At 31.8% G+C, this 15,019-nt stretch overlaps 1 protein-coding gene across 2 annotated transcripts in view; it reads right to left on the bottom strand.

Annotated features, from left to right (window-relative positions):
- Window positions 1–3,123: 3,123 nt before the first annotated feature.
- Window positions 3,124–15,019, bottom strand: part of LOC129218670 (uncharacterized) — a 267,197-nt gene continuing 255,301 nt past the window's right edge. Inside the window, exons 32-34 of one of the 2 annotated variants that reach the window (XM_054852990.1) lie at window positions 13,179–13,497; window positions 8,786–8,851; window positions 3,124–3,585 (exon numbers count right to left, since the gene is read on the bottom strand). In XM_054852990.1, the coding sequence (XP_054708965.1) occupies window positions 3,463–3,585; window positions 8,786–8,851; window positions 13,179–13,497 (508 nt within the window). In that variant the 3' untranslated portion in view covers window positions 3,124–3,462. The remainder of the gene's footprint in view (window positions 3,586–8,785; window positions 8,852–13,178; window positions 13,498–15,019) is intronic. The other variant, XM_054852991.1, reaches the window with a different exon arrangement.

The following is a 15,019-nucleotide window of genomic DNA, read 5'->3' on the forward strand; positions in this document are numbered from 1 at the left end:
TGCTCCCTCCATTTACTAATTTTTGCTCTAAGGCAAACACACTATTTTACATCTTACTTGCTTATGCTGTATTTTTATGTTTAATAAAACCTTGGATATAATTTAAATTTGTACACAAACTGGGTTTCCCAGTCGAAAAATTCTGAAATTGAAAGACTAAAAAGGTTCTATTAGGTAATGTCATTATTCTCATGCCCCCCGTTTGAATTTTGCATTTTTGAGACTTCACTCCAGGGTCTCCTGTATCTAACAATATTTTGTGGTTTGACCAGTTGGATGGGACCCTGAAGACAGCTCTGATTTTTTGATCCAGACCAGAAGCCAAGCAATCTCTGGTTCAGCACCCCAGAGATATCGTTTCACTTGGAGGACTTTGTGACTACGAGCATCTTTAACGCCCCCCTCCCCCCCAGTGACCATTAATGAAGATGGTGTATCTTCAATCCGGCCAGGATCGAACCCGGGACCCTCCGGTCCCAAGTCCGACGCCTTACTGATCAGGCCACCATGGCCCGCATTCTCGAGACTGCATTATGGTCCGTGATATGACTTCAACACACGGTTTCAATCTGCTTGAAGCTGGAGCTCTCAGAGAAAAATCTTTCTAATTCAAATGCAAAAACACATGCCTCTCTATTATTTTTATGTTTGTTATAACCCTGGATATAATTTAAATTTGTGCACAAACTGGGTGGACCTCAATTTCTCTGGCAAAAAGTTTTGAAACTAAAGGACTATAGGTTCTATTGGGTAATGTTTGATCTGGTTAAGGGGGAAGGGGTCATGATTTCATGACCCCTCCATGTCAAAAAATATGTTAATCGACAGATTAGGAAGAAATGCCATAATGACTTCATATTCAGATTATTACCAAGCACAGAAAAAAAATTAGCAATTTATGAAAAAGCTAGCTGTTTCCAGTAGGATTTAAAAACAAAAACTAATGCCTGAAATAAACAAAGCACTCTTAAACTCTTTAGACTTAAAGTCAGTTAAAGGCGCAAAAAAGTTCCCCTTCATCCCAAAAATGGCTTACCACACAAAATCTCTTCTTCTAGTTCAAACAAAAATATATCAACTGACAAATACAAACTTATTCGTATGGAAAATGGGTTTCAAGTCTAACTGTACCTAAAGGCCAATCAACAGAAACAAGTTTGCTATAGAGCAGCGTTTCTTAAATTGTGTTCCGCGGAACCTTAGGTTTCCACGAAGCTTTCTCAGGGGTTCCATGCGACTTGCAAGTTTTCACTCCACATCTGTCAAATTTGTCACTTAAAAAATCGATAAAATCACTTTCCAAAAATGAAAAATGAATTTACTTTTACTTTCGTAAAGTAATTTGAGCTTTTTATTACCCATCAGGGTTAGCTACTACGGGAATAATTTTATTTGTCGCCTGAAATTGTGCCTTAAGATTCAACTTCGAAAATTTTCCAAGATCAGTCATAAAGCATCTGTTTCTCACTTTTAAACACTTCAATATCGAAACAATCCCGGAAGAAGCTACTGATCCCTTAATATCACCAAAGATAGTTTAAAAGTGACTTCTATGTTGAAAAATTTATGGAAGGACACCCCAAATTCCCTTTTCTGCGTCATCACCAAATATTGCCTAAAATTACGATTTTTTGATGTAAATTTCAAATATTCTACAATTAATACTAGCCACTCTCCCAGTATCTATGGCAGTAGTTGAAAGCAAAATTTTAACATTCAACGAGTGAGGACCAGTTTAAGTCAGCATAACATACAGTGATTTCAAAGTTTCTGATTTATAAATAACTTTAAAAATTGTTGTAAAATAAGAGACATTTTATAGTTTTTAAGTTTTAAAAACTTTTTCTTTGTAAATTTTAATGAATTATTAACACTACTATAGGTAAAACACATCAGTATTTCTTTTCCTAACTGAGAAAAGATTTCAATCATAAAACTCAAGCATAAATTCTGAGGTTATGTATCCCTTTTTAAAATACTCAGAATCACAAGTAGGCATAGGCGGCTCGTATGAGGGGGCAATTGCCCTCTCACTTTCAACAGTAAAGGGACCTTGCCCCTCCTCTTTTCTAAGTTCAAAACTAAGGGTCGAAGGAAAAATGATAGTCACGTGTTTAAGGAAAGAACCGACTTAATAAGTGCTCGTTTCATGCTATTATTTCGTAAAAATTAAAATGGAACTTTGATTTGGGGGGGGGGGTGTAGCATGGAATCTTCTGTCACCTTCTGGTTCCGCTTTTTGAGTTCGTTTCTCGAATTTTTGGAAGAAGGTCAATTCATTAATTATGACGTAAAAACTCAGTTGCCCAATTTTTGAAGAAATATTTAACTTTCAGGGTGTGTCGCGCACCAAACCTGCTGCCCCCCACACCTTCTTTGACCCCCCGCTTTTTTTGGGCACCAGCAACCTATGCAAATAGGAGTGTTTTGGTGTTTTATAATAATAAATAATAATTAGCAGTTAGCAATAATTACCATGATCTATATGAAGTCTATTTAATTATCAATTTAACGACAAATAGTTAATGTGATAGTCTCTGAGATAACAACCTGGGCTCCCTCTCAAACAGAACTTTGACTACACCACTGCAAACTATTGACAAAAAACTAAGGATTCCACAAAAAAAGTGAGCATTTAAAAGGGTTCCACTGATCACAGAAATTAAGAGACGCTGCTATAGAGGATTAATTATACTGTATTTGACCAAGGTGGAGCCAATTAATGATAAACTTTGTAAACAGAAATCAACCAAACATTGCCACCATCTCCGGAGAAGTCAAAAATTTTGTTTGATTAATAAAAATTTGGTCAGAAAATGTCAATCAAAATGAAATTTGTTAATTTCTTTTTAACTAAGCTTACTTATTTGTAATCATACAACAATAGTTCAATAACTAATATGACACATTTTAATAAAACTGAAGTGCTTCCTCTGGGGATATGAATAATTAATAATAAACTAAAAAGGGTATGTTGCTAAAAAAGATAGATGCAAATGCAGTAAGTGCTTTTTTTTTTCTTTTTTTTAAAGTTTCGATAATAATATGCCCAAATAATTAGCACATCTCATTCAATCAGATAAAAGAATTTTCGAAATTAAAATGCAACATTTGCAATAAAACAAAGAAAAAAAGGAATTTATTTAAAGATATACTAGACATTTATCGTATATAGTTCACATAAAATATAAAGAAAAGATTGCAACTCAAGAAGTATAATTTAAAACTACATGCAGTAAAACACAATTTGGTAACATAAATGAATCATAAACTGAAAATCATATATTCAAAAACATAACTTTTGAAACAGAGAGAAAACCAACTTTACACAATCTTCAGTTTTCGAAGTATACAAAAAGAAAACATGGTAGATGCAATTCAATGAATTTTAGATAAAGTGAGATGAAAAAAATAATTTTATTTTACAAAGCAGAAACATTTTTTTAATAGCAACATGCTAAGTCATTTTGTGCCTGATAGTTCATTGTCACATTTATTTTCCATATTTTCTTCTGCATCATCCCCTTCCTGAACTGGTATTGATACAGCTTGTTCATCTCGCATTGGTTCACATTCTATTTCTTCCTACAAAAGCAAAAACTTATTTCTAAAGATGAATAACAAGGAAAACAAAATGTGAAAATGCTAAAATGTTTTTATGAAAAATCTTGTCATCAGTCCTCTTTGGCTAGGCATTGCTAGCAAAGCACTCTGAGTGGTCCCCTTACAACTATCTATATAATAATCCTGCATGCTAAACTTTTAAATCACTGCAATAGTGACCTCTGGCAAGTAGTTTGAGTTGCAATATGAAAAGATTACACTTGTAAGGTAAGAATTTACATTTCTTCAAAAGAAGTCAAAGTATTTTGTATTCATTATAAGTGTAGTTGACCAGTGCTTTATAATTTTTAGGTGCTTGCTTTGTTAGAGTGCTGATTCATTTCTCAATGCTTCAAAATTTTTTCTTTTGCAGTGTTCATGAACTTCAAACAGCAGTCATTAGTTCAGGAAATATGATTTTATTTTGACACTTAACTCTATACTTAGGTAAAATAAGTAGCAATAGTAATTGGAAAAGAATGTAAAGGAAAGGTAGTCAGCAATCTTTAGGGGGCTTTAAAATGATATTCTACTTGGTATTTCCATTTTGCAGAGCAGAACATAGTATTGTTATAACATCGAATAGTGTTATTTAAGTGCAGTAAACTCCCAATTATCCACGAAATGGGGTGGTCCAAGTGGCCCGAATAAACCCCAAAAAAGGTTCAATGAGGGACTAATAAACATCAATATAACTTAACATCAATAAAGAACAAGTGTATGTATGAAGAAAGCGCAATAAATAAATAAAGCAAAAACAACCAAATATAAATTTACAATTTTTCGCCAAAAAAAATAAATAAATAAATAAAATAAAAAAAAAAGAAAAAAAAAAAGATTGGCATTTGCTTTTTGCTGTGAAAATACATGATTGACTCACCGATAATCCGCCCCACGGATAATCGGAAGTTTCCTGTATTTATAAGATTTGCCTACTTGAAACTTTAGTTCAGATTCATACAGAAAATATGAAGTTATTTTAAGAACATAAACCTTTCTAGACATTTTATTAAAAAAAGGTTTTTGCTATCATTACTACTATTATTTGAGTGTGTTAGCATTACTATGATCATTTATAAAAGTGCTTTGATTAACAATGCCTTTTTTCTGAGTAACATACATACTGAAGTTTACTAAATATTATGCAAAATAATTCCAAGACCTTAATTAACAATTGTCTTTACAATCTAATTACAATACTTTTAAAACTCAAATTTAAATAAAAATTGGCACCTTTCAAGCCAAATCATTTTAAAGATTGAACTGGAAAAACCCCTATTCTCTTTATTCCTTACCAAATGAAATTCCCTCTTTTGACTTGCACCCTAAACCCTACCCAGTAAGCAAAATATCTTGCCTCAGTATTGCATAAAGGTTGACATGCAAGAAAAATCATCTTGCATTAATGCTGCCTCAATGTTGTTATGTTACTCCATTTATGCTGTCAGCAGGCTGCCACAATATTGACTGACAAGGTGTATGCAGCATAATATCAGGAAAATATCAAGGTAGGTTGCTTTTGTAATATTGCATACGTATTGATATGACAGGATAATATCAAGATGTTGTCATGACAGCATGAAATCAAGGTCTAGGCAAGATGATCTTGCTTTTGTAATCTTGCATACGTATTGATATGACAGGAAAATGTCAGGATACATTGACATGACAGTATGAAATCAGCACGTTTGCAAGGTGATTGATCTATTTATTTATTTGTATTATTTTCACTTTAAACTTGAGAATTAAATTTCATTCTTTAATTATTTCTGTTATTCTTCAAGATAATTTTCTAACCTAAGAATATTTCCTTAAAGCTGACATCTAATCAGAAATTCATATAAAGGTATTAATAGTACTCGCAATTTAATTTAAAAAATGAAAGTTTCTTCGTTTTGCGTAATACTTGACTTATTTTTTAAATTCATGCTTCTAATTGTATTATAAAGACATAAAATGCCTAGTTAGGAATAATTGCGGAAGTTTTTATAACACATTCAAGAGTAAAGAAAGCAAAATAATAAATAAGTAAATAAATACAATAAAGTACATTTCCAAATGGATGTCAGCATTGAAAATATCCCATGGACAAAACACATGAATTTATCTTAAAGAATAACATAAATAACCATTGAATAAAATTAATCTTACTCATGAGATTGAAGTGATAATACGAAATTCTGGGCTTCATGTCCTTTGTTTCAAAGTCTAGGGACGAAAAAAGTTATTTTCGGCCATTTCTAACATTGATCGCACATCGTCTGCGATATGACTTGTTTAGTACTATATTAATAAACAAATGCAATTATCAGTCATTCATAAGTTATTCCTAAAACAATACTATTCCACACTAATAGCTAAGCAACCAACTTAACGAAGCCTAAAGAACGCAACGCCAACGCCACGTGCAGCTCCTCTGAACCGACTGAATCGTAGGTCAAAGGAGGAAGATGTGCCAGCAATGCGAGGGACACTGGGTAGAAAGAACTGTGCGCATGCGCAAGTATCAACGAAGGTCCACCTGTTCTATTGTGCACTAATTAACTTGACGGCGACAGCATGAAATCAATACATCTTGACGGCGTCAACATGTATGCAATGTTGTTATTGTAAGGTAATATCAATATTGATATTTTAAGATGAATGCAATGTTGCATACGTGTTATTATTGTAATATTGCTTTTTAATCTTTATGCAAGCTTTATGCAGTATGAAACACGTCAATATTGACGCCGTCAGTATAATATCAAGATCTGTCAAGATTGATGCAAGAAATTTTGCTAGTAGGGTAGATTTGATTCTTCCTGATAGCCCTTTTTTTTTAATGTTAAATAAAAGTAAAGTACTTTGCCAAGCATGAGGGCTTCTGATTCCCTCGTTTAGACATTCGTATCAGTGGTCCACTAGCCATATTGAAATCGGTGGTTTTTCCCTCATTTCATGGGAATTTAACATAGTTTGAGGCATAAAAAAAGGGAGCTAGAAAGTAACAAATTAGGAATTTAAACAAAAAAAAAAAAAAAAAAAAAGACTAAGTAAATTAAAGAATAGGATGTGTTCTAGATTTTAAACATACAGTCAACTCTGGATAACTCAAGTCCTAAGGGACTGGTTGAGTGGGTTATTGGAAGTTCCTTTCCCAGCCTTCAAGAATAATTTTTGTTTTCTCCCTCAAATATTGCATAATATAGTCTAGGGTCATTCCATAGTGACAAACGTAATATTCCCAGCTGATTTTCTAACTCTTTTTACTCAAAACCTGAAGTAAAAAGAAAATTTTTTTTTGGTTTAATATGCAGATTTAAAATGTACAAAGGGATTATTTTTCATTTCTACCAACTTCTTGTGACTAACGTAACATTTTTGCAACCCTGAGAAACAATGCTTATGTTACGAAGAATTTTTTTCTGACAGTTACGTAGACATTTAAAATTGGCTGATATATTTGCATAAAGGAGAGTCTATTTAAAAAAATATACATATTTATTACAACTGAAATTTTTTTTGGCCCTTAGGGGTACTTTTACGAAAAAAGGTGTGACTAACATAATGCGATAAACATAACCATCGAATAACAAGCAATGCATATCTATAAAAAACCTTTTATAATTAATATCTTGCACAGGAACTTTTATTTTGCATCATGATTTTTTCTTTACTTTTTTTCTATATTAGTGTAAGATGTTGAATGGTAGGATTCAGTTAAATTTACTCAATTTGAATGGGCCAAAAATTAAAAAACAAAACTGCTTTTACTAACTGAATGCATACATTAAAATGAAATTTTCGGGAAACGTTCGACTTAAAAGGAGCACATTTGAGATACAGAGACAAACTTTGTATTGAAAACACTAAATTATTTTGGGACTGAATGAAACCTTTGAAATAAAGAAATATTCAAATTATAAGATTTCGAGCTATCGAGAGTTAACCAGTACATTGTACAGAAATGTATTGATGAACATTGTAAAGATTAAGAATAAAATTGAGTAAAAAGGAGAACAATACTTTTATATACAACCAGTAGCGGCTCATGGGAGGGGGCGGAGGGTGCTTGGGCCCCCTCACTATTTTCAGACAATAATTAATATTTTTATTTATTTTACCTGTTTTTTGTGCGTACATGCTTGAAATTAAAAAAAAAGAATTGTAGTTTTTTCGGGGCATAACCCCCGGATTATCTGTTAAACAAGTGTAAAGTTAATGAGGTACCGATTATACGCTGCTGCAGATTATCTGTTCTTTCTCCCTCAACACCAACCTACGCATTGAACCCCAATATGCTCAGCAGAATTCAGGGACCATTACCCTGCCTGTATGCTGTTTATTTTACCTAGCTTGAATTTTCAGGCTATGTAAAATATAAGTAAGGAAAGAAGCCTTCATTTGCACAAAGTTAGACCCATTGCTCCTTTCTTGACTCTTTGCCTTTAAGTAATTAGCATATGATAATGATAATTTAGAGCTTACAATTAAATTAATTTTATCTATTTAACACTAATATTTTAACACAAATAATTATTTAAAAAAAAGTTTAAGTATTAAAAAAATATTCAAAAAAAATTTTTTTTCCTTCCAAAAACCAATGGGGGGGGGGGGGAGGGGGAGGATACAAGTGCACCCATGATATGGCCTCCTCACTTTTTCAAGGCACGAGCTGCCACCTAGCATTAACATGAAGATGTTATAAAATTTGAATACAGAAAATATAGCGTTCAGCAATTTTCTTCAGTGATCCAAAGTCTCACCTTGAAGTTATTGGTGAATTCATATCATGACATTTTAAAACTTTGTAAAATCTGAAACCTACAGTTCATTTGCAGGTTAATAAAAATCATCATTAAAGCTCTAAAACAATCTGGAAAATTCAGTAGTTCTCTTCTTTGTTTCTCATTAAAAAAAAATTTTCAGCAATTTTAAACAATTAAAACATTTAACCAGTGGTCAAATTTTAGCACTTTCGTGACCAGTTTTCGAAGTTTATTGATGTTTCAAAACCTTTAAAATCTCTATACATTTGATAAGATGAAACATGATCAGCTTCCTTTTTTTTCATCAAACCTTCAAAGGAGGAGTGGGATGTTGACTTTATAATACTGTTACAAGTTCAGTTCAAATATGATCAACACATACACCAATTATTAACTGTTAGAAATTAACTCAAATATAAAAAATATATTACATCAGCCCTGGGACACAATTTAGTTGGAATGTCATCAAGGCACACTTCTTGAAGTCCTAAACCAAGCTAAAAACAAATAAATAAATGATAAGTTTTATTATTAAAAGAGGGATAGACGCATAAATATATCGTGCAAAGTTGTTTTAACCCATATTTCAACATCACAAATACTTTAAAAAATATTTTAAAAATAGTGCAGGACATGTAATTTAGAGAAATTAAAACTAATACGTGATTTTGATGAAAGAAATGAGTACAAGTAATGAACTAATTGCAGCAACTTCCGATCAGTTTCTGATAATTCAGAAAATAAAAAGACTAGATTTCTAGTAACAGGAAAATAATGTGACAACTTCTGAGCAAGTCTTTATCAGAAATAATTTAGTATCATTCATTTCAATTCATACCCAGTTAGCATTACTGTGAAAAAGCTTACAGTTTGCTTCTGAAGCATTTTTGAATATATATTACTTAGAATGAAATTTAAATTTTAAAATACAAAGTGATTGAAGAAAAGTCTAAATAATAAATAAAAAATTATTTTTTTGTTTATTAACAAAAAATTAATTTTTTGTTAATAACCAAAATTAATTCCATCTTCTTAAAATTTATTATTCAATGACAGAAATAATAACCATTCAAGTAAGTCTGTACTGAAAATTAACTTCATAACCCTAAACAAAGTGTTTAGTAATTTGAAATAACATTGATAATAAAGTCATGTGACAGGCTTAAAAAAAGGTACTTTTCATTTTCCAGACATTTCAACTTCTATTAGCTACTCATCTGAACTACCAAAATTATTGGTATTTTAGATGTGTGTGGAAGCAAGTTAAGTATTTATTTTAAGATGTCCCTTTTTCGAGCATCTTTTGAATTGAGTGATGGAATTAATTTTCTTTTTCAATTTTCAGATGTTCAGAACAAGGTTCAGAAATCATCAAATGATGATGAAAATGCAAGGCAAGATAAACATACTTTTTAAAATCATAACGATTTTAAAATTAAACTAACATGTGACTATTCAAGTGGAAATTTAAGCAACTAAGAATTTTGTTGTTTTGACGTTTTAATTACCAAAAATAAACAAGCTTTTAGACATGTCTCTATCGTTTGATTTTCTTTTAGTATTTCACATTTATTTATACACTTGCAATGAAATTTACCGCTATAAAATGGATTAGCACATTGATTTTTGAATAGTTTATATACTGACTTATATTTGGAGCTACAAAACAATTAAGTAAAAGTTATGATTGTTTCCCTGCAGCGAAGTGGTATAAACATAGATTCATTTAAATCATAAACCAGCTCATAGTTCAATTCAAGATCTCATCCACTTGACGTGCAATTCTAGGACTGTAGATGGTTAGAATTTAAATCAGGGGAGCAGAGAGAGGGATGGGACAGTGGGAGGGTTTGAACAGTTGAAATTGCAGCAAAATAAATCACTTCATTTTATTTCAGTTTCACCACTAGAGCACAGATGTATATCTTCTTGATGGTTCCTATTTATAGTTTATCCAGCTGTAACTTATAAGTTATAATTGAAAAATTAATATTAAAATGTAATTGCTACCATCACAATTGGTTGGTGGAACAAGTAGAGAAGTCTTGCATTTATTTTAATGTTGACCTTTGTCAAAAATGACTGATTTTCTTCCCACCCAAAAGACAGGAATGAGACAAAAATTTAATTTGTAATTTGTCAAATGTAATGAAGCTATGAAACATTTAAATGCAGTTTATAAATGTAAGTTAACATATGCAAGTTTATTATCTAAACCATTTGCAACCATAAATAACTAGGTCTTTTGCTCCATAATGTAACTAATTAGCTTTAGAAATTAGAGTTTTAAAACCAATGAAATCTCAAAGAATCACAAGCAGTAAAAGCTCAACAGTCCAGAAAGTGCCTAAAACACTTGATTCAGTATGTGAACTTTTTCCAGATGTGAGAGTTTCGAAATTCAAGATAATTTGAATGTCTTAAGGGTGCAAGGAGCTAAAAACCATAAATTTATTGTTATTGCTTCAGAATAAAAGCAAAAATTGAAAAGATTTGATGGAAGTGAACTCTTTACGAAAAACCAGTCACCAAAATGGACTTTTATTACATTTAAGAATGAAAATTTTACAAGTCCAAACTTGAAAGATAGATCTGGAATAAATAAAATGCAAAAAAGGAAACAATGTAAGTTTTTTTTCTTCTTTGGTACCGAATTTCAAGGATTCGGATGACATTATTTCGTACTTTCTTTTGCGTTATGATTTTAAGTTCAAGTGTACTTTTTTTTACCCATTCAAATAATTTTTCATTTCTTATCTACAGTAAGCACCGCTTAATGTGATTACTTTGGAACAAATACAATTTGATAACAATAACCGAAAAGAATCGAGGAGACACAAAATAAGGATTTTTTTCCAATTAAGGTGCATTTATTTTGGCAACCTCAAATTAAAATCGCAATGACTCAAATGAACGCAGTTTTAAATTATAAATTATTAAATTAACATAATGGAAATATCTGAATTATGAAAAGTTAAAGCTAAATTCCGCAATTTTTAATCACATAGTAATAGGTGAAGAAAAATATGACCGTTTTCCTGGACATTCGTAAACCAGTTTCAAAGCAAATTCAGCTTTTCTCTCTTTTCCAGCATGGTTTTGCTTGTTGTATAAATTTTAATTTATCTTCGCTTTGTTTTCAATCTCGACACAATTCTTTAATAGTTTACAAAGTAATGGCAACAATGGAGGTCCTACATCAATGCATGCAACATGTCCAGCAACTGATTCTTTTAGGTGCAAAATAAAGTTTTCTTAGGGGGAGTCTGTGGTCACTGGGGGCAAACTTTCTGTAGCTTCATTCCGAGAAAAATTTTGAACTGCTATTGAAAACCACAAAATGCTACACAGAAAGTTAGTCTCATCAGGGTTTGCCTATGGTATTTCTGTTAATTGAGGAACAAAAACTGGGAAAAAAATTGAAAGTTAATGAAAAAGTGATAACAATAAACAAAGATGCTGATTACAATATCCGACTTTTTTAATGTGTGTTAACATACGAGTGTTCCGGGACTTCGTGATTCTGATAACACTTAGCCACTGATAACATTAACCGTGATCACATTAAGCGGCGTCTACTGTATATTTATTGCGAACACAATATTTAATGTGTCATGTATGAATTTTAATTTAGTTTACTATTTAAGAACTGCTTGTGTCAATATTAAAACTTGAACGATGTGAATTTTTAATTGAGAGATGTATCAGAGTATTTCATGTATAAACCAACTGCTTTCTCAATGGATAAAAAAATTTAAATTTTTATTCACGGTAGAGCTATTATGACAAGTAAACAAACCGCCTTCAAGGGCGGCCATGTTGAAAGAGTGAGAAGGCCTTGTGTTGAGATGGCTTTGCTCCATGTGACAGTTGCGGGGAATCTTTAGAGTGCAATATACTACTGTTTGCATAATGGTTACAAAAAATATCACTAATTGGGAAATTTGACAAAATAAACTTCTATTGATGAAAGTATTTGGGGGCACATTTTGTGCACATAGGTAAAACATTACCTCATGACACACTTTGATTACAGTATTGAATGGTGCATATAGGCATATATAGAGGATCAAATTTTATGAATAAATAAGAATTATTTGAGCACACTTCTGCAGTTGTTAATTTTATCCCTTGATTTTTGTACATTTTTTCTGTGTAATATTTTCTCCTTCCTTTCTCACATAAATCTTAATTAAATAGTAAAAAAATGACTTAAGGAAGGTACATATTTTATTAGCCTGTACTTAGAAGGATTTCAATTAATTTTGATGTTAGCTAAATACTGCACACCTTTTTGTTTGCCAGGTCTCCTCTTCTATCTGAGCCAGAGAGAGAAACTCTGAATCTTCTGAAATAATCATTAGCTAAGCAGCATAAAAATTTGACTCTAAGCTAAATGACAGACCTCTGAATGATGCTGGGCCAATTTATTCATTGGGCTACTTAGCAGCTTTAAAGTATAACAGTCAAAAGTCTCTGCCTACTCCAAAATTTGCGTATTATTTGTGTAGCAAAAAGGTCAGTTTTTGAGGATTCTAATTGGATTTGTTTCCCTTTTCCCACAAAACTGGCAAATCAGCATTTTCAAATTTAGTGCACGGCTTCCTTTTTAGGCTATCACTCTATTAAATTCCTCAACTCTGTGCCCCCCTCCCCAACCCCTCTTTGCCCGGTAGCATAGGCACAGAACTGATTTACAAATAATTTTGTTTGCAGAAGAAAATTCAAATACATAAAAACTGTACAAAAAGTATTTGCTAAAATGACAACACTATTTAAAAAACACCATTTATGTTATAAATATTCCACTTATTGAAAACTAACCTCAGCTACTGTTGAAAGCTCTCCAGATGCTACATTATCATGCTTCTCAGAACTAGAAGCACCAACATTTTTGGCAAGAAATTCAGAATTTTGATCCATTGACCAAGCTTCAGCTGTAGATGAAATACCAGAAGCAGAATTTCCTTGCTGTCCAGGAGATTGATCTGCTTCTGCTAAATCTGCTTCAGTGCCAGTTTCAACCTCATGTTCCAATTCAACTCCAGGTTCACAGTCACATTCAACATCTTCCTCAGGTGAAGCAGTCTTAACAGCAGGTTGAGCAATATCACTGTTTGAATTTCCTTCCGCAACATTTTGCCTGAAAAACAAATGGAAATAAATATAAATACATATAGCATAATAAGATGTTTGTGTGTGTGTGTATTTGTCCACGCTTCCCAGGAAAATGGTAAAGCCTAGACGGATGAAATTTTGTATCCAGGAGTATTTTTTGCCCTTTTCGGGCACCCCATAGCTGGATTTTTGATAAGTTAATTAGAAAAAAAGGTATTAAATATTTTATGTGATCTTTGCAAATTTTAGCACTTTATATCCCACAAAACTCGGAACAATTAAGTCAAAGGCATATTTTTTATATCTGAGTGTGAAACATTTAATTTCAACCTTAATAGAAAGAAACTTTCTAAAATAGAGCAATTTTTTATGAATCTTTGAAAAAAACCTTTATTTCATATTTTCCTGGACTTAATTATTTTTTAATGTTCCCCCCCCCAAACTATTAAATTTTCTTTTCTAATTTTCAAGTACGTAACAGCGGCAACATTTTGTCATCTTCAGAAGAAATAAAAAAGGCTTGTCTCATAACACAGTTCTTCTAGCCCAAAAAGCTTTAAGATTTTGAGTAAAACAAAGTCAATTATCAGGGTGGCGACAGGAACTGGAAAAAAAAGTTCCCTGACTTTTCCCTGATTAAGTTCACCAAATTTCCCTGATTTACGTTATCAATAATAATGGTTTTCTTTCTTTGCCCTACCTGAAAAGCATTGCATATTAAATAGAATACAGTGTTTAGAATGGTTTAAGTTGTTAATTAAAATATATTTTGAAAAGATGCCCTTTTTTTTCTTTTGGTAAAAATTGTGTATTAAATTATCGACAGAGAAATATTGTAGGAAATCTAAAACAAATGCAACGACGCTCTATGTAACAACTTTCTCTATTTAAAGACGAATTTTCATGGTCCCAGATAGAGAGCCAACTGTACTTTACTTCCAGGAACCAGTTAACATAAGAATTCTAAGAAATTATTAAAACCACTCTTGAAGAAAAATCTAATCATGACAAAACTAAAACATTTAAATGGAAATAATCTTGAACTGAATTTTCAAGCAGTATAATTGTAGCTGCAAGAATAGCAAGTGATAGTTAAAGTATAGAAGTAATGTAGTTTTACTTATGTAAATAATACTGCCGCGTGCAGGTAAACTGCAGTATCTGCAGAAATTAGCTTTTGAGATATTTGAAGAAATGTGTGGTGGATTCAGTACTAACAATAGGAAACTGTTGGAATTAGAGGTTTTTTCGAGCCTCTTTTTCAGCGGAAACCAAATAAGTGATATGTACAATAAAGATAACGTTCAATAGATGACAAAAATGAAAAAAAAAGGTGCAGTTAATTCCCTTTACTTGTACACGGCAGAATAGACATATTTATGTAAAACAAATTGAAATCTTTCAACAACCAGTCATATTGAGCTATTCTCTAATCAAGAACTTAGGTTTAAATAAATGAATACAGCATTTAACTATTAAAAAATAATAAAAATATTTACTTATGTACACAACTCAATTTCAAATGATTTCATTAGTAGTCGAAAAAA

Source organism: Uloborus diversus, chromosome 3 (assembly GCF_026930045.1).
Source record: "Uloborus diversus isolate 005 chromosome 3, Udiv.v.3.1, whole genome shotgun sequence".
Classification (NCBI taxonomy): Eukaryota; Metazoa; Arthropoda; class Arachnida; order Araneae; family Uloboridae; genus Uloborus; species Uloborus diversus.